This window comes from Poecilia reticulata, linkage group LG6 (genome assembly GCF_000633615.1).
Source record: "Poecilia reticulata strain Guanapo linkage group LG6, Guppy_female_1.0+MT, whole genome shotgun sequence".
Taxonomy (NCBI): domain Eukaryota; kingdom Metazoa; phylum Chordata; class Actinopteri; order Cyprinodontiformes; family Poeciliidae; genus Poecilia; species Poecilia reticulata.
The window spans coordinates 5,371,279-5,391,769 of record NC_024336.1 but is presented as its reverse complement, the minus strand read 5'-3'; the positions used below and the strand labels follow the sequence as shown (position 1 = coordinate 5,391,769).

At 39.9% G+C, this 20,491-nt stretch overlaps 1 protein-coding gene across 5 annotated transcripts in view; it reads right to left on the bottom strand.

The window, feature by feature from the left end:
• The window catches only part of ptprz1a (protein tyrosine phosphatase receptor type Z1a), a 122,974-nt gene that overhangs the window by 24,762 nt on the left and 77,721 nt on the right, over positions 1-20,491 (bottom strand). For 3 of the 5 annotated variants that reach the window (XM_017305392.1, XM_017305393.1, XM_008410944.2), the window contains exons 11-15: positions 17,739-17,779; positions 15,336-17,634; positions 12,420-12,558; positions 3,912-3,997; positions 3,310-3,395 (exon numbers count right to left, since the gene is read on the bottom strand). In XM_017305392.1, the coding sequence (XP_017160881.1) occupies positions 3,310-3,395; positions 3,912-3,997; positions 12,420-12,558; positions 15,336-17,634; positions 17,739-17,779 (2,651 nt within the window). The remainder of the gene's footprint in view (positions 1-3,309; positions 3,396-3,911; positions 3,998-12,419; positions 12,559-15,335; positions 17,635-17,738; positions 17,780-20,491) is intronic. The other 2 variants (XM_017305394.1, XM_017305395.1) reach the window with 2 other exon arrangements.

Genomic DNA, 20,491 nt, shown 5'->3' with positions numbered 1-20,491 from the left:
TATATATATATGTTTTTTTTGTTGTTGTTTTTTTGTCATAGTACCCCCAAGAATTTAAAACTACTTTTACCTCTGATGCTATTTCATGCTTTTACATGAGACACAATATCATCTATTAAATTTTAAAGTCATATACAATATTTTCAATAATTTTAATATTAAATAATATAATGTTTTCTTCAATAGCTTCCAGGTCATGTGAAGTATTGACTCAGAATCACTTAGAAATTGCTCTACTAGTCTGTATAGATGAGGCACAAACTTTTGTTTTCCATTTTTAGCCATTTTCCATTTTTTAGACATTTTTTTGGTCAATATTAAGTGTTTTTCTTCAATAGCTTCCAGGTCATTTGACCTGTTGATTCAAAATCAGTGTGAAATTGTTCTATCGGTCTGTATAGATGAGGCATACTCATTTATATTCGATTTGAGTCCTTTTTATAATTTGTAGTTTTTTATATTGGCTTCTAGGTCATCAATTAATCCAATTTTATTTGTACATCTCATTGCAGCTGCAAGGCATTTCAAAGTGCTTTACATAATAAAAACACAAAACCATAGTCTTGCAACATAGAATAAACAATCAAAACATTACATTAAGTCAAGAGGAATTCGTAATTGATAACGTTACAAATACAACTCTAAACAGGTGGGTTTTTAGTCGAGATTTAAAAGACGTTAGCTGCACAATGTAATCAGCTGTTTTACAATTTTCTGGAAGTTTGTTCCAAATTTGTGGTGCATGGAAGCTGAATGCTGCTTCTCCTCGTTTGGCTCTGGATGCAGAGCAGAACCAGAAGACTTGAGGGGTCTGGAAGGTTGATACAACAGCAGATCTTTAAGGTATTGTGGTGCTAAACCATTTAGTGATTTATAAACTAACAACAGTATTTTAAAGTCTATTCTCTGAGCTACAGGRAGCCAGTGWAGGGACTTTAAAACTGGTGTTATGTGCTCTATGGTCCTGGTTTTAGTGAGAACGCGAGCAGGAGTTCTCACTAAACTGTGGGCCCAATTGCTTAAAATCAGTGTAAAATTGTTTAAGTAGACTGAGATGAGATGAGGTACGCTCATTTTTAATTCATTTTGACCCATTTTATTATTTTTTAGGCAATTTTATATTTAAAAATATATTTCTTATTTTCTCTTCACCTCTCCATAGGCTGCCACCTTATCGTGATGAAAGGGTTTGAGTGTAGAAGTGACTCTATAGGTGTTATGCTGTCAGGGGCTTCATACCCCTTGTAGGGTCACCCAATGCTAGAGGTGATGAACCAGACAAAGAGCAGCCCAAAGACCCTTTATGAAGAGCACAATCAATGGATTCAGTGTCCCCTGACCTGGACGCAGGTCAGGGGACACTGAAGCCATTAAGTATTGTTAAATACTTAATGTAACATATTTACCGTGTTTGATGTTGTAAATGACGTATATTCACAAAGAACGAGGTAATTAATCCGGTTGTGATGAGCCAATGCAAAAGTAAAACAACCTGAACAGGTGATCAACTCTAAACCACCCCGACCTTTTTACTCTCCGTCTGTCATTTAAGCACAGCGGTTGCCATGACAACCTCCTGCGCTCCACAAGCCGACCAGAGATTACTTTAAAAACATAACATTCAGTCCGTTACAATATTAGGTTTTCAGGCTTGATATTTATTTTGCGATCATTAATAAGCTTCCCTGAACACAGTGGTGGTTGATTAGTTCATTTTAAACTCCTGCTCTGTTATTTTGGTAATGGAACCGAAACGCACAGAATTGCACAACACCTTGTTGAAACAATAATTACTGAGTTTATTATTGTTGTTGGGTCATTAATTTTAGCACGTTTTGTTGATGTTTTTGTTGTTCTTTAATAAAGTTACGAACGTTTTGATAAGGAGTCAGAGGACGTGCTGGTCTCAGTGAACTGGCGGCGTTCAGTTTGTCACCTAATGCTGAGATCCACTCAAAACCTTCCGCGATCGACATATTGCACCGCTGCTCTAGCAAAGCACSAACAGTTCAGAAACAATATGAAATGAGAAAAAAGTTATTTATTAACCGATTAGTCGTGTTTTAGATCGTTCTTGAAAAACTAATCAGTCATGACTGATTAGTGGGTGAACTCACAGCTGCACAGTGAATCCGTTGATTTTTTTTACAGCAGACAGCCGCTCCTCTCTTGAGGGTACTGCGTACCCCGGCAAAATATTTTAGGGGTACGCAGTACCCTGCCGTACCCCCTTACTTTCACCCCTGATTTTGTCCAACCAGAAGGAACCACAGGTTGTCCTGGCTTACAGCAGAGCTGAGAGGCTGCAGCCAAAACATTACATTCTGTGAGCTCATAAAATGTAAAATTATTACATTTTACGAGTTTCCTATTGTTAGTTAATGACTAACTGATTGCCAAAAGATCTTTTAGTGATTATTCATTATTTTATTATTCATTAGGTTAATGTTAAAAGCCAGTCAAACAGCTACTTTTCTATCTAGCTTCACTGCACTAGTAATGTAATGATACATTACTTTATGTGAAACTAATAAGAAATCAGAGAAAGTGCTCTATTTTGATTGATTCATCTCTAAAGGTTCAGTTTGCATTAAAGATCATCATCATCATCAATCATCATCATCATCATCATCATCATCATCATCATCATCATCATCATCATCATCATCATCATCATCATCATCATCATCATCATCATCATCATCAAAATGTCTTTAAACCAAAACCATGTAACGTCTTTGGGATGTTGTTTTCTTTGGTGGCAGTTTGAGGACAAAGCTGGACCTGGATTCATTCTAAGTCAGTGAACAGAAAAGACACAAGTGACTTCCTGTTCACAAGAATGAAGGGAGGCTCCTCACAAACCATGTGCACAACTGCAGTCATAGTCAACAGGCATTTTGAGAGGGTTCTAAGCTTATTTTGCTCTTGTTTGTTGCTAATATTATATTAGTTTATTAAATTGAGTCAAATCTCTTAATTACTCGTTTTTTGTGTTTGTAACTTTTTGTTTGTTTTTTTAAACAARGCTCTCTTGTGAATGAGATCTTGGATCTCAGCGAGACGACCTGTATGAATAAAGATAACATTTTTTGGGATTTAAATCTCTGCAATAAAAAAAAGTCATTTCAGTTCATTCTATTTATTCGTGGATCATTAATGATCCCAGAATCAATATTAGTCAAACAACGCTGTAGCCATGCATCATGGTTTAGTGACAGGGACAACATCCAGGAGCTGCATGCAGCCACAGCATGTCTGCACATGACAGCTGGAATCACTAGTACAGAAATGTTCCTGGTCTCATACCTCAAACTCTGCTGTGAAGCCCTGAGTGCTGTGAAGTTCAGCAACGTGTTTGACAAAGTCCTTCACTAGAAAAGAGGTGTCCTCACCTGGAAGATTTAAGAAGGAAAATTWAATACATAGAATACAGATGATACAGATACCAGACATTTTTGGGAAAATGGATTTTAGGCAACTTTATTTCCAAAGCTGATCGTCTTTTCATTTTTTCAGTTTTGGCAAGAATCATCCACGGAAGCCCTCTGGAAGAATACATTAAGAGCCTTAAAGACAGAGAGGACAGATGTTGTTTTTCTTGAATTCTTTAAAGAAGAAAGCACTGGTCAGCTGGACTGGTCATCAATATTTGTTGGTGCTCTGCACGAGTTTGGATATCTTTTATAATGGGGACACTTTTGAAGCATCAGCTATAACATAACAGACATTCTGTGGTTCAAAAAATGTGGTAAAAAATGCATTTTACATATGAAGGCAAAGTGATGTAGTAGTTAGAAATTTAAATTTGCAAAGCAGTATTTGCCAAAAACAAGAATGAGATTTGTGTTTTTAGATTTTCATTCATATATATTTGTATTTGTATGTGTATGTGTGTGTGTGTGTGTTACCAGATGTTGATGCAGCAGCAGACTGTGTGATAACTCGGGGTGATGACATGTTGTGGATGTAAAAGTGAGCCGTCTGGAAGCACATTCTGTAGAAAAGAAAGAAGGTTTTACTTTTCTTTGTTCAACACATAGATTATAGAAACAGAGACGTTTCTGCTGCAGCCATGTTTGAGCTCAGGGAAAACAAGTTTATGACCAACTTAAAAACAGGAAGACAAAAATAACACCGGCAGCAGAGCAACAGAAGTGCCGTGAATCCAAAAGCTGAAAGATGCTTTTGCTTTCATGTGATTCTGCGTGAGCCCAGATTTTGACATTAGATGTTAATCTTCACATAAACATGGAAAAAAAGATGTTCTGCTAATCCTCAACATGTTTTTAAATGGATGAGGCTGCTGTAATAAACCTGTGAGATCTCAGCTAGAAATGGACATCGCCTGGGAAGACGGCTGAGCCCAGAGATTAACAGACCAATACTTAGAAGAAACCACAATAATCAAAGACTGAGCCTCACTGGTTCAGAAAGCCAACAATGGATTTCTGTTTACATGGTCAAGAAGATGTTTATACGCATTCACTATGTTCATTCTTTGCTTTAAATCTACCTATGCATCTAAAACTGATCTATCTGTTCAGTTTTATCAAAGCAAAGATGTTTGGTTAATTTTGCAATGACACTAGAACAACTCTGAACAGGCAGACCAAGACATGGACAATAAATCTAAGATATTTACACATAATGTCCAAGTATAAAACTGCAGACATAATGTTGTTATTTTTGTTCAAAACAGAGCATTTTCTTCTCAATTCAATAAAATTGAAGCAACTACTTTCAGTATTTTTACACTAGAAAAACAACCATCTCTCCTCTTTGGTTTTACTTTTAAAGAATCTATAATGAGTGTAGAACACTCCACTACAAGTTTGACTCATTAACTTGTTGTTGTGGTTGTTGTCCTAATGCTAAAAAAGCATTTTAAAAGTCTTTTTTTTCCCAAAATCTAAAAATGCCCCAGAGAGAAAAATCCTTCACTTCAGATTTGATCTATTTCAGTATTCTCGATTTTGAAATAGAGATGATCAAATGCAATACAGATTCATAAAATCTCAGTGAAATGGTCTATTAGTTTAGTGCTGAGCCTTAAAGCAGATCCCAGTGTCAGTCAGTTTGTTTAGACATTATATTAATGTTGGAGCTACACAACAAAGGTCGACCTCATTTAGGTTATTTTTGTGTATTCATAGCTGGGAATTAGACCCATAGATTTCTTCTATGTTTTATTTAAGACTTAAAACAAAATATTTATAATGTCCACAAAATTGTGAGTAAATCATACAGAAATGCTAAAAAAAAGTCTAAAGAGTAAGTCAAAGACAGATACATTATAGACAGCAACTACAATTTGCTTTGGTAACAGATTGAAACCGCATCATGCTGTTTAGAATCCTGTAATTTCCAAGCAGACAGAAAATCTCTACCAAAGATAGACGGACAGGCTGGATAAAGTATATCAGTAATGACAGTCCCACAGTTCCAAATGAAACACAGTAGCATTAGACGTATGTGATGCAGCATCATCTACTGTCCGCATTAGATGATGCTGCAGGGCTTTCACTGTCCACCTGTTGGACAGACTTCCTCTGCTGTTGCCTGTCAATCTCTGGCCTGGACCTGCAACACATTCTAAAGTGGTTCATCTTCTTACATGCATCACACTGTTGACCAAAAGCAGGACATTTGTGCCTTTTTGCCACATGGCCATAACAATTACTACAGTCAGTAATAAACTGTGTGGTGTTATTGTCCAGTTTGATGTCAACCTGATCTTGTCAGTGTCTCATCTCTGTCCAGTTGTGATTTAATCTGCATCTACAGACAGTTGTGATAAAAGTATGTGGTGACATTTATGTTTTATTATGATTCTCAGTCATCTCACGGATCTGACATAATTGAATGGCCTTAGTGGGCGACAGATCACACACAGTAAATGTCCAAAGTGTCAAAAAAGCAGCGTCAGAGCATTGGTATGAACTGTAAAAGTTCATACCAATAGTGACATTGACACTATGCAATTCCATAACAGCACTTTCCTGAGATGGTTGTCATTGGTTATTGATGCCAAAGGCCAGTATGTCTCTATTGAGCTTCTCACAAAGTCTTCCAAAATTAGAGCACTTAGATTTTATTCTGAAATCACTGACATATGCCTCAATAGTTTCACCAGCCCTTTGTCCGTCCATCCATTTTCTTCCGCTTATCCGTGGTCGGGTCGCGGGGGCAGCAGCTTCAGAAGGGAGGCGCAGACTTCCCTCTCCCCAGCCACGTCTTCCAGCTCCTCTGGGGGAATCCCAAGGCGTTCCCAGGCCAGCCGAGAGACATAATCCCTCCAGCGTGTCCTGGGTCTTCCCCGAGGCCTCCTCCCGGTGGGACGTGCCCGGAACACCTCACCAGTGAGGCGTCCAGGAGGTATCCTGACCAGATGCCCGAGCCACCACAACTAGCTCCTCTCGACGTGGAGGAGCAGCGGCTCTACTCTGAGTCCCTCCCTGATGACCGAGCTTCTCACCCTATCTCTAAGGGAGAGCCCAGCCACCCTGCGGAGGAAACTCATTTCGGCCGCTTGTACCCGTGATCTCGTTTTTTCGGTCATGACCCAAAGCTCATGACCATAGATGAGGGTGGGAACGTAGATCGACCGGTAAATCGAGAGCTTCGCTTTTTTGCTCAGCTCTCTCTTCACCACGACGGACCGGTACAACGCCCGATCCACGGCAGACGCTGCCCCAATCCGCCTGTCGATCTCCCGCTCCCTTCTTTCCTCATTCGTGAACAAGATCCCCAGATACTTAAACTCCTCCACTTGAGGCAGTACGACCCGCTCTCACCTGGAGAAGGCACTCTACCCTTTTCCGGCTCAAGACCATGGCCTCGGATTTGGAGGCACTGAGCCTCATCCCGGCCGCTTCACACTCGGCTGCGAACCGCTCCAGTGAGAGCTGCAGATCACGATCTGATGAAGCCAACAGGACCACATCATCCGCAAAAAGCAGAGATGCGATCCTAAGGCCACCAAAACGGATCCCCTCAACACCTCGGCTGCGCCTAGAAATTCTGTCCATAAAAGTAATGAACAGAATCGGTGACAAAGGGCAGCCTTGGCGGAGTCCAACTCTCACCGGAAACGAGCCCGACTTACTGCCGGCAATGCGGACCAGACTCTGACACCGGTCATACAGGGACCTGACAGCCCGTATCAAAGGGCCCGGTACCCCATACTCCCAGAGTATCCCTCACAAGGCCTCCCGAGGCTTAAAAGTGTGACCGCCCTGTAATTTGAGCACACCTTCCGGTCCCCCTTTTTAAACAGGGGGACCACCACCCCAGTCTGCCAATCCAGGGGAAATGCCTCCAATGTCCATGCGATATTGTAGAGTCGTGTGAGCCAACACAACCCTACAACATTCAGAGCCTTAAGGAACTCCGGGCGGATCTCATCCACCCCCGGGGCCCTGCCACCGAGGAGCTTTTTGACCACCTTGGCGACCTTGTGCCCAGATATTGGAGAGCCCAACCCAGAGTCCCCAGGCTCAGCTTCCTCAACAGAAGGCATGTTGGTGGGATTGAGGAGGTCTTCGAAGCGGACAGGATGGAATGAACAGCCTGCTGTCCAGCCACTCGCCATCGTGCCCCACCTACAGGCCTGACTCCAGAGTGGGGCCCCGGTGATCCGCGTCCGGGCGAGGGAAGCCAGATCCAAAGTTTGTGTCCATCATAAGGGGTCTTCGGGCTGCGCTTTGTCTGGTTCCTCACTTAGGACCTGTCTGCCTTGGGTGACCCTACCAGGGGCATAAAGCCCCAGACAGCATAGCTCCTAGGATCATTGGGACACTCAAACCCCTCCACCACGATAAGGTGGCAGCCCAAGGAGAGGCTACATGTAGGAGAGGCTTTGTCTACATGTGTTGAATTTGTGTCTCTCCATAGTGATATTCATCTGAGGACTGAACATTTCACAAAACTTTCTTTTGAGTCATATGGGGTCCTCCCTAGATTCTGCAGAAACCAGGATACTTCCTTTGTCCTCATCTCCACCAGGCGCCCATGTCTCAGTTGCATACACAAATGATGTTTCACATGCAGTCGCCTCAGGCCTGGACAGATTCAGAAGAATGTCAGGTCGAGCTTGTCCTACAGCTTGTCCAAGTGTGCTGCTGTGATGAACATGTTTTGTGCCATCAAATACTAGCAGGTGGGGCCGACTGAAGCAGTCCGCCATGTTGTGAAAAGAACAACGGTTCCACACTAACCTACAGTACTCACAGCATCAGATAGTTCACAAAACCACTGAAGTCCATGGTGTGGGATGTGGTAATAAAGAGTCCTGTTGTATCGAAAACTTGGTTTTATAATAACTGTTAGCCATCAGCAAACACAGCAGTGCACACTGCCCAGTGGAACCATAAGAGAGAGAATAAAAAACTTAATCAGTGCCCGCATGCGCAAAACAAGAACTATGGCATCTGTGAAAGCCCAGTGTTACCATGTGCACATTCAATATTCTACATCCACAATTAGAGACTGTCCTGCAGTGTTGGTTCATCCAGAGCAGGGTTTAGCGGACAGGATGGAATGAACAGCCTGCTGTCCTGACTTCAACCCTGCAGACCACCTGCAGGAACAGCTTGTTTAGTGTGAGGCCTGGTTGCGTTAATTGTGTAGCAGTGTGTGAAAAAACATTCAGAGGTTTACCTGGTAATCAAGGTATAAATGCTTAGTGGTGAATGTTTTGTAATGAGATATTTACTTCATTTAGAACGAGTTTGAGAGCAAAACCAYAAATCATTAATTTTTATAGAGCTGTGCAGGCAATAAACCTTGATTTGATGTTATTTTGACCTAACATAATCTTTTATTTTATTGCCAATGTTGTGGCTATTGACAAGTCAGGCAATGTTTTCCAAAGCTGTGTGGCTCCTCCCTGGGTTGTCACAAAGGAACAATAGAGGAGGCGAATGCAGCAGGATTAGTGCAGGTTTGGCTTCTTGCCATCATCACATCGAGACACGAATCCCTGGACCAGCCTAATCAGGCGGATGTCATTTTCTATCCAGTGAGCCTCTCTAGACATATCAGCTGAGTGGATGCTCAAATTGCTGCAGCTGAGAATCATCCCTCGCTGAAGATTAATCCTCATGCTCCTCAGATTATTGCTGGATTAGCACTGCTCAATCTTTGATATACAACAACAAGCAGAGTGCAAAACAAGAACAACAAGTTAAGTCAGATGTGGCCCTGTAAAATTACTTGGAAATGTACAGTCAGTAAAAAAAATGGCTACAAGTGTTAAACACTGCTTGACAGCATATCCAATCAGATTTCTGAAGATGGTTATTTCACAGTCTGAGTGAAAGAAAAATTAATAATTCAAATATATATTTTGCATGTGTGAAAAATAAAAAAAGCATCATTTGTTAGTGCTAACAAATCAAAACACTAAGGAGGGAGTGAGTGGGACACATACCTCCATATTGACTGGTATCTCAACCATGAGGTGGCTACAGATAAAACCCAGCTGTTCCAACACTCAGGAGCGAAAGCACATAAGGGATTTTTATTGAATCCACAACATTTCTTATGTTATGGACTCAGCATAAGAAATGTTGAGTCCATCTTCCAAGACAGTACTAACCCTGTACATTGACAGTGCAGGTACTGAAACTAAATGCAGCACAAAGAATGTTCTGGTGTCATATGAGCAACGTGTGATCTGACATTCCTTTGAGATAAGTTGACTGACAAAAAACTATGAGGGGCCATATAGGACAAAAACTATATTTTTTTTCACACACACACACTTGCAATACTAAAATTGCACATATACAGTACACTAGATATAAATATAGATATAGATATACAGACAGACAGAATAATTATACACAGTGTAGGAGCCATATATACATTTTTGAACTTAATACAAAATGTTATTTTGTGTTTACGTGAGTTTCATTTGTTACTCTGCTATTTGAAAAAGATAAGCATCTGTAATTGTATCTTGTTTAAGCTTATTACGTGGTGCCTTTTGATTGTTTATTGACTAATTAGTTTATGAAAGATGAGAGCACTTAATTATTGTAGAAGTCTGGCACCTTGAGAGTAACACAGTCTTTTGACCGTCACTTTCTATTTGTTTTGAATCTGTTTGTTATTTTTATTTCCTTTTATTAAGCCCAGTAAAAACTTAAAGATGACCGTTTGATTCAAGACCTTTTTTTTTGTAAGAAATGTGTCGCATACGAAAGAGTTGTAAGGGGCTAGACTAGTGAGAACCTGCCGCACTTACACACAGACTAACGTTTTTTAGCCTTTATTTCTATTGTGATCTGGCACCGTTTCCAGAGAATAATAGCTCCACAGATTGTTGACTAAGGAGGGATGAACAGAAATGGATGCAACACCCTAAGAAAAACATGACATTTAAGATTAGAACATTACATCAGAGCAACAAAGACATACCAAAATATGGGTTTAGTGAAAAATATGCTTATAAGGTACTTTAGGTCTAACAAATGAGCGTCATCTCAGTGCATATTTTAGTTTTATAAAAATGGCTGTATTATATGGTAATTATTTGTGATTAATTTTCTAAATCATAAGCAACTCTTTAGCAGTTTGTTTCATGCTGGAATAAATGTTACACTATCAAGGCAGAATTCATTATGAAAATTAAAAGACTGAAATAATTATTTCCTGTTCATATCATAAATTAGGTGAACAGTACAGGTGTGGATATTTAACCTCCATCAATGCAGGTTAGAGAGTTATTTAATTATTTTATACAGGAAACTTGCTTAAAGCAGGAGTAACCAGCTTGAACAAATGTATTTTACTCCCAAAGGTTCCACTGTATTTACTTTAACGTGGTTTTTGTTTATTTAAGTCTGTTGTCAGTGATGAGGATGTTACATCTCTCAGACTAGAGATTAATGAAGAGAAACATCCTCTTCATTAATCAGACGTGTTCAATGAAGAGGATGTGCATCTTGTTCTTACATCTTGTAAAAACAAGATGGACGCGCGTCTTGTGTTTATAAGATGTGCCCACATCTTGTAAAAGAAGAATACAAGATGTACGCGCAACGGGAACCAGTTTCATTCTATTCCTCTACTATTCTTTCAGCTATGCTCACAGGTAACCTCTGCTGCCCTCTTCTGGTAAATGTGAGAAACGGAAAACAGAACAGTGATTTTTAGATTACCAATAATTTAAAAGTAGGATGTTTTTTTTATACATAGAAGCATAGTTGATATTTTGTCTTGAACAGAGTGAGGTTATCATAAAAATAAGTATGAGGAGAAATAACACATGCATGGGAAGAAACCAAAGAGTGTGAAATGAAGGGGGGTATAGTTAGTGACTTTGTCAATTGTAAAGAAAAATTCACAGATAGGTTTGAAAACAAATAATCATGCTCTTTAGTCATAAAATAATGTCACTTTCAAAAGTATTCATGTTATTTTAACTGTATCACTTTTAACAACAATACAAACATAAACTTTAAATTATTTTATGTTGACTTTATTTGACTGACCAGCACAAAGTAGAACATATGATAGAGGAGCTGAAGGAAATCCTGTTAGACTGCAGAAGACTTGAGACTGGAGTGGACTTCCTCGTTTCAGGAGGAAAATAACAACTTGAGCCACATAGAAATGATTTAAATCTAAAAACATTTATGTTTTAGAGTGGCCTAGTCAAAAGGCATGTATGTTCTATCCAATGTGACTGATGTGACTGATCTTGAGCAATTTTAAAGAGAATTGCTGCTAAACTTTAAACTTCTGGATCAGTGTTTCTCATCTCTGGTCCTCAGGGACCACAGGCCTGMRTTTTCCATATATGTCTCTGTTTCAGAACATTAGATTTTAAATGATTGCGTCACCTCCTCTGAAGCCATCAAGTGCTGTAGAAGCCTATTCATCACTCACTTATTCAACTCAGATGTGTTGCAAAAGGGAAACACCTCAAACGTGCAAAGCAGTGGTCCCTAAGAAGCAGATGATGTACATGCTGATAAAGACACGCTCCAAGAAACTTTTGGCACCGTTTCCAGAGAATGATAGCTCCACACACTGTTGACTAAGGAGGGATGAAAAGAAATGGATGCAACACCCTTCAGGTTTTGTTATTTAAAAAAGTTTGTATATTATGAATTTGTTTCTTTCCTCTCAGTATGGGCTGCTACGATATGAACCATCTCCTGGTTTTGTTTGGTTGTTTCTAGTTATCAAATTTGTTTATAAAAGTTATACTGCAGCTTTAATGTTGACCCCTTTGAAATTTGGAGTCATTAATTTTTTTGTATCTTTCTTAGATTGGGATGGCACCATCAGAATAGAGATATAAAATAAAGGCACTATTAAATTGGGATTTTGTTTGTAGGTCAAAGAAAATAATATGGAGGTGTTTGGCAAGCAGCATGCGGGTGTGATGGAACAGTGGTACTGACCTCCAGTAGATGAAGATGCCAATGAGAACAACCAGGCCAAGCAGAGTGAGGGTGGAAATGATGACCAGAGGAACCACAGCCTTCCTCTCCTTCTCACTCATGGAGCCGACCCTGGACTCGTGGCTGCTGTTACTGGCATCTGCACAGAGTCAACAAAGGTGGGTAGATGTGAAACCATTCTCTGGGAGAGGGAAACTGAAGCTGATGATTGTTGGTTGTTAACAAAATGCTTCAGCTGTTAATGTTTGAAAAATTTTAGAAATCAGCTCCAACATTCATTATTTTAACTGTTCTCTTGAAATTAAATAACTGTTGTAGTCCCATTGCTCATGTAACAAAAATGACTTTTTCTTGAAAAATTACAATTATCCAGGAAACATAACTTAAATGAAAGCCTTATAATGACCAGGGGCTTTACGTAGCTTTAAGTTATGACAAAATATGACAAAAATCGCAGGGGGTTCATTGTTTAACCTCTGTGTTTCTTTCTCTAAAGGTTCTGGGACACAGTGGGTGGAACATAACTAAGTACATTTACTTGCATTGCTGTAAATACAATTTGTCTACTTTGTACTTTAAGTTGTTTAGAAAAATGTAACTTTTACTTTTAATTGAATTTGTTTTGAGTAACGTTTTTTATTCAGTTACATTTGAAATTATATTCACAAATAAATAAAATGAAACATAAGAAAACATCAGAAAAAAAACAATATTGATTTTTTGGCTAGTTTTGTACTTTGGCATGTATTAACATTGATAAACGATTTTCTGATGTTAGTGTCTGCAGTGATGCTAACTAACATCAATAGTAATTTTTTCTTTGTTGAACAAATTAGTTAGTTATCAAGTTTTGATTTTGCTTGATTAAAAATTCACTGTCCTGTGGTATTTTCCCGTTTTTTATTAGACTGTATAAATGATAAGTGATTTATTGTTTGCCATAATCCAACACAAGTGGCATTTTTTTGTGTTTGTAGACCACCTGTGTAAAATGTTGCAGTCAATAAATCAAATGCACCAATCCAATCAGCACCGGTCTTCTGGAAGAAGATGCATGTGCCATGCAAACAAATCTCTGGTCATAAGCGTTTTCCCCCACTGTGTTGTGTTTTATATGAGCAAAATAACATGTAGCACAACTAGATATCATCTGTTTGCTTTTAACTGTGACATTTTGTAGCAAGCAGATGTTTAACAGCTGCCTTTTGACGAAAGCGTTGAGCTCCAGGGTCAGGGAGGAGAAACAGAGAGAGGAAGGCGACTGGAGGGGGAGAGGCTCCAGACAGAACRGACAGTTCAGAAACATTTTGGAATAAGAAAAAAATGTTATCTATAAACAGATGAACTGGTGTTTTAGACTGCCTATTGCTAGCAGATCTATTCTGACTCAAAGTGCAGCTGTAACTGATTCACTATCCGAACATTCGGTTTACTTTCACCCCTGCTAATGATAGATTCAAAAATTTTATATGAATTTCAATAACTGACTCATGTTGATCCCACAGATTAAAAAAATCTGACAATGTTTGTGAGATATAGATTAAATTCTGTAAAATTTAGTCTGACACCTGCAGATTTATGACAAAGTCACACTTTCTCATAACCTAATAATCTGGAAGGGAACTCCTGCTAACCCTGGCTGACGGTGGGGCAGATCGAGTTAACGTTCCTCTTCTGGACAAACTGGGCGAGCTCAACCATTAATGACTGTGTTGACCTTTCTGACCTGTTCATAAAGAGACCATGGTGCATTTTCTTTCAAGTCTGTCACCTCGTGAATTTTGCTTTATCTATCAGAAACACTGCAGATTCTACTGTTTATGCAACAAATTACAAAGTTTTTGACAGAGGAACGAAAACGGTTCATTCATTTTTATCCTAAGGTCCAATGAGAGAAATGGATTCACCAAGATCCTTCTGAGAAGACTTCAAACTAAATAATGAAGACAGTGTTCATTGATGATACCTAACATAAATCACACTGGTGCTCACCCTGATGGAATATCTGCCTAAAACAAGGCATGGCTGGATTTCTCTATAAATGAATCCAGCAATTACCAAACAATTCCCAGTTCCCTGGTGAGAAGCAAAACCTACCACTTCTAAAGCAGATGTGGCATTCTGCAATTAATGATGCAAAACAGCGGGATATCTTTAATGAAGTCATTCATTCATTGCCTTGAAACTGTCTGAGCATTAAAAAGTGAAATATGTTAGATTTGTTAATGATGCACAACATGCAAACACATAGAAGACTTCTTCATTCTTATATTAGGACCAGTATTCCCAGGCAATAATTATTAGCCATTTCTGGTAAACTGCTTGACAAATCTAAATGGCAAAAATAGTGAATATAGTTTATCTATCAAAATAAATACACACGACAATCATCTGAGGTTTTAAAGAACTCTGCTGCCCTCTGGTGTCCATGTCAAGTAGGGTTAGATCTCAGTTGGACCTTGTTTTGATCCTAAGAAAAAAGCCATTGAACATGTAAAAGTCATAAATTACATATTTATACACCTTCCTTAAAAGATGTAATCTCTAAACTTTTAAAATATTCCTTCTGTCTTGTTACACAATTTCAGCAAAAATAAAAATAAAAGGTCTTATCTTGAGCAGTTCCTAACCAAACCCTACTTCCTATGTTATTGATTTTTGGGACTTTATCTGAAATAATAAATAAATAAAACAAAGTAAAAACCCACTTTTATAGACAATGATGTTCAGTGTTGTTGGGTATAATGTTTAGAATAAATTTGCTTTTKTTTACCTTTACATTTCATTTTTCAATGTAAAAATAAAATATAATTTTGTTGAAAATCACTGATGGATGTCCACAACACTTGCTGCCCCTTTTGCTTTTGTTGCTCTGATGGGTTTATCATTTTTCAGCATCAGCTTTTTTGTTTTTACCTGAGACTGGGTCTTCTTCCTCAGACTCTGTCTCTGTGTGTTCTGAAATAGTGAAGTCGGAAGATGTCTCGTTGTCATTAAGGCCTTCGCCTTGCCCTGAGCCGCTAATCTCTGTCTCTCGCAGAGACCAGGGTGAACCCGGGGTCACCTCTGAATCAGTTGGGGCCTCTTTGCCTCTTACTTCTGGACTGATGGCACTGCCACTGCCACTTTCAAAATAGAAAGCTGAAGAGTGTTCCTCCGCATCATCTGGGCTTTGACCAGATTCCAGCAAAATGAATGGAGGGACAGTGCTCATGACTTTGGTTGAATGTGGAAGTGGGCTTACTCCAGAAGCTGAGGTTTGACCTTTATCCCACTCCTGGTCTGATCCTTCCTGCGAGTCAGGGAAGAAGGCTGAGCCAGAGGAGCTGCTGCTAAAGTCTAACACCTGCTCCTCTGTAGTGGGGGTAAGTGGGAAAGTGGTGGGCAGGAAAGGGAGGGAAGAGGTTTGGAAGGTGGTGCTTTTCTCTGATGCTGACAAACTGGGATCCGCACCAACAGACAATGTGGCTGTAACAGAAAGATGCAGGTCACTATGGGTGGCTTGGAGAAATTGTGGAGAGGACATTGAGATAGCACTATGGGATAGCAGAGAGTGGTCAAAAGACAGAGCAGCAGAGCCCAAACTTTCCAGAGATAGTGGAAGGTTTTCTACATCAGAACCAGAAGCTGAAAGTAAAACCATGCTGGAGTATAGCTCTAAACTTGTAGTGCTCTTGACTGACGTTGACAGTGATACATGAGGAGAGGTGTGCAACCATGATGAAGGTGCTAATGTCTCCAGAGAACAGCCACACACAATGTTCACATCGCTTGCTAGGAGATCACCAATGATCTCAGGAACTAAAGACTCTGTGGTGCTCCCTGTTGCATATCTTGAATCCTCAAATCCAGTTGCTGGAGATTTGGACAAGCCCAGAGAAAAAGTGAAATCACTAGAAAAAGCGACTGAAGGCTGCAGGGTAGGGCTGGAAGAAAGAGATAATGTTGAGGATGAAAAATTCAAGGAAGTTTGTGAAAATTCAGCTGTGACACTGGCATGTGTTAGGTCCAGCACTGATTTGAGTGGAGGGGTATTACTGAGTACAGAAAGATCACCTGAAGACCCAGACAACAAAACATCATTATCACTATCCCAAAAAGTGAGGTTAGAGAACACAGAGTCAGTTGTTGGACCAGGTAGGGAGCGTGAGGGGTGAGAGGGGTGAGGCAAGGTGGAAGCGAGGAGGAAAGGGATTGAGGTAGAAGTCAGGTCTTCACTAGACAGAAATCCAGTAGCAACATGCTGGGAGTCTGGAGCGCTGGCAGACGACATAGGCCACAGGGAGGAAGGGTCATGAGGGTCATGCAAGCGAATGGACAGAGTGGCGCTTGGGTCCAAGGTKTCACACATAGGGGAGGAGGCAAAGGAAGAGGAGGGGAAGAGAGAGCTGCGCTCACCGTTTGATAGTGGTTGCGTGGATTGAACAACAATGCCACTCAGCACCACAGATGTGGATGAAAAATTAGGCATGGTAGAACTTGTGGCACTATGTTGTTCAGCTTCTGTGGATGAAAAGGTCTTGGAAGTAGAGGGTGATATCTGAACCTCAGAAAAACCTCTGGTATGAGTAGAAACATTCTCATCAGTAGTACTGTCTTCACTTATGGCTTGTGTCAAACCTTGATCAGTCTCGGCTTGCTTAAAGGACGGCGATGAGTTACTGCTCATATCTGTGGTGAGAGATGACTCTATTGTAGGTGGATATTGAAAAATAACTTTTGAACTGTCTGTCTTTGCGTCAGGGGTTATAGGATTAACAGTGTTTGGGCCAACTTTTCCATTTTTGGATAAGTCTTCATGATGTTCTTGTACATTTACACCATCTGTCTTTATATATGTGAGAAGAGGAGAGGGGGAAGTTGAAATTGGGGCTTTTTCTGTTGTGAAATAAGAAAGAGTGTTGCTACCGGTCCCTGCACTCCCTCTGCTCTCCGGCAACGTAGTGTCCTCTGGTGGTTGTATGGGAGTACTCATTGGTCCCATCTCCTCAGAGGGTCTTAAAACTTCACCAGACTGGCTGGATAGTAGAGCAGAAGCAGGGTCAGTAGTGGTTCTTCTCTCACTGGACTCTTCGGTAGGAGTTCCAATGCCAGGCAAGTGAAACCAAGGTGGTGCTGATGTTGTGGTCCTTGGTGAGTCTAGAGTACCCCCGTTTAAATTCTTGTTCCTGATTTGGTCCACCTCATTCCAGGACAAGTCAGGTTCATAGTTGCCCTGTATGTKAAATTGGAGATTGTAAGTTGTTATAGCAAGATGAGCTGTACATATAAAAGCTAAAATGGGAGGTGCACAGAAAACAAGAGTAGAGTTTCATGTACCTCAAATTCAGTTTCATCTGAACCTGGATCCAGAGCATTTTCTGACAAGGAGAACGGGTTATAAAATTAGAAACATCAAATAATTGAAAAAGAGAACAGGCTTTTAGAAAACTCATGAAATGCATGTGATGACTGATAACCAGCGTTAGTTTTTGATTTAACCATCTGAACCATTGTGAACATTAACACTGATATCCTTGGTCTAGACAAATAAGGCTGAAAAGAAGAAAATGAAATGATTTGGATTAAAAGATTGCAGGGGAAAGACTCAAAGGCATATTAAAAATAATAAGAATATGAAAATGAACTTTAGTTTTATTATTTAAATATTCACAATTAATAATAAAATATCATATTTAAGTAAGTTAAGGAGGCTCCTGCAAAACTGAAATCAAAATGAGACAAAAACAAACTGAGGAGAAACAAAGGATCAGCACCATCTTCAAGTCTGTATAAAAAGTAATATCATGCTTTCAGTCCAGAAGTTTTAATCTGTCAGGTCACTTCATCCTTGTATTTCTTCTGTTTATCTAGGATTTAGTCAGCAAATAGGCAGTAAGACTGGGGAGTTTRTTTCTTTAAGTACAACTCATTTTAACAAATCTCAAAGAACTTGTATTTAATTTTCGCTATTACTGGTCGTTGTAGTTTTGGTACACACGCACCAAACACAAACACACACATGCAGGAAAACAGGCTTGTGCATGCATGGATTATCCAAAAGACACAKCATCATTTAACATTTAACTACAAAAACCACTAAATAACCAAAATAAATGTAAAGTGAAGTAAGGTGGGGGTGGTTAGGGCAGATGGGCAGAAAGGGGTCTTGACGCCCTTACCTGTATAGGGCTAAGTTACACATCATGGAGACTAGTAGAGACTGGTCTGTGAAGCTTCAGGTGAAGGGTAGAAGGCTGTTAAACAGGGTTTTGGGGGAAGCTACCATGGGCTTCGACAAAAAGGCCACAAATAATGCTTTGGTAGACAATAGAGCTAAACTGCATCATCAGAAGTAGTCACCTTTCCAAATCATTGACTTGTCGTGTTCTATCACCAACCGCAGCTAATCAATCATGCAGACTGCTTCTACAATCATCTGGGAGAGAATGGGTCAATGTCAGGACACCAGTGAATTCCAGCACGGCACCATGATAGGAAGCAACTTGTACAATATGTCCAGAAATTTCCTCACTACTGAATATTCAACAGTCATCTGTTATTGGCAACATAAAGTAGAAGTGATTAGGAATGACTGCAACACAACTACAAAGTAGGAGGCCATGTAAAATAACTGAGTGCTGGACATCACAACCTGAGGCAAGCAGTGTGCTGGAGTCACCAACTCTGCAGAGTTAGTGACTTAACTAGTTTAGAAACAGTGGAATGGTTTTCTATGACTGAGCAGCGGCATCCAACTGCAACACAAAGCCTTGGATATACCAGATGTGCTCGCTAGAGTGACAAATCATGTCTCTGTCTCTGGCAATCTATTGGAAAAGTAGAGCTTGGCAGTTGTGGAGTACGGCAATGTTCTGACTGCACTGCATCAAGTGTAAAGTTTGGTGGAGAGAGGATTATGGTGTGGGGTTGTTTATCAGGAGTTGGGCTCAACCCCATAGTTTCAGTGTAAGAAACAGATAATGCTACACCATAAGAAGACATGTTGGACATTATGTTCTTGAAAAGTGGAAGCAGTTTAGGAAAGCTCCTCCCTGTTCCTACAGGACAGCCCACCAGTACACAAAGCAAGGTTCATAAAGAGATGGATGAATGAGTCTTGATCTTATGGAAGCCCGTTTCCGCCACTTTGTAAAAAAAAAAAAAGTCATTATAATGAGATAGCCTCTCAAAATAATGAGATAGTAACTGAGTGCTAATAATGAGATACTATCTCATTGTAATGACATAGTCTACATAGATAGTCTACATAGGCTCAGGACGATTGGAGACGTTTCGAATTAGTTCAGTCCACCCTCTCCTGGTTTGACTTTCCTGTTGGTCGCGCCTGCCGCCTGCAAGCACTGAACACTAGCTAAACATAGCTGTGTACAATGGTAAGAAATTAGGTTTTGTTAATCTAAGTTAAGTCTCTAATATAAGCTATCCATCCATCCATCCATCCATTTTCTTGCACCCTTGTCSCTTAGTGGGGTCGGGAGGGKTGCTGGTGCCCATCTCCAGCTAACGTTTCAGGCGAGAGGCGGGGTCACCCTGGACAGGTCGCCAGTCTGTCGCAGTAATATAGGCTAGTATAGTATAAAGTAATCAATTTGGCATACTGACGACGGTAGCTAATCTTGAAGATGGCTTAAGAAGATGCATTCATATCTTTGAAGCTAACGTTTCCTCTTTCTTCACTTCGTCAGTCCACAACTGATATCCTGGTAATTTTAGTTAATATCTGAGGATTACGTGGTACTTTTATTTGCTGTAATGACACATGTTCAGTTTACCAAAAAGTTGTGGTGTAATAACTGGTGAGTAGTTAGTAGATGCTGCCTCTTGCTCCCAAACCACTGTGACACCAAAACGATACCTCTAAGTCTATGTATTTTCATAAAAGTTAAACTAAAATATGTCGTGGCATTTTATGTCATGTACTCTCTCTCTCTTATTATTAAATTCTAAATAATTTAATTAATTGCACCCCAAGCAAAGAAATGTGTATGTGTGTGTGTGTGTGTGTGTGTGTGTGTGGGTGTGTGTTTAATTACTGAGATCAAATAGATCAGATAAATCAGATATCAGAT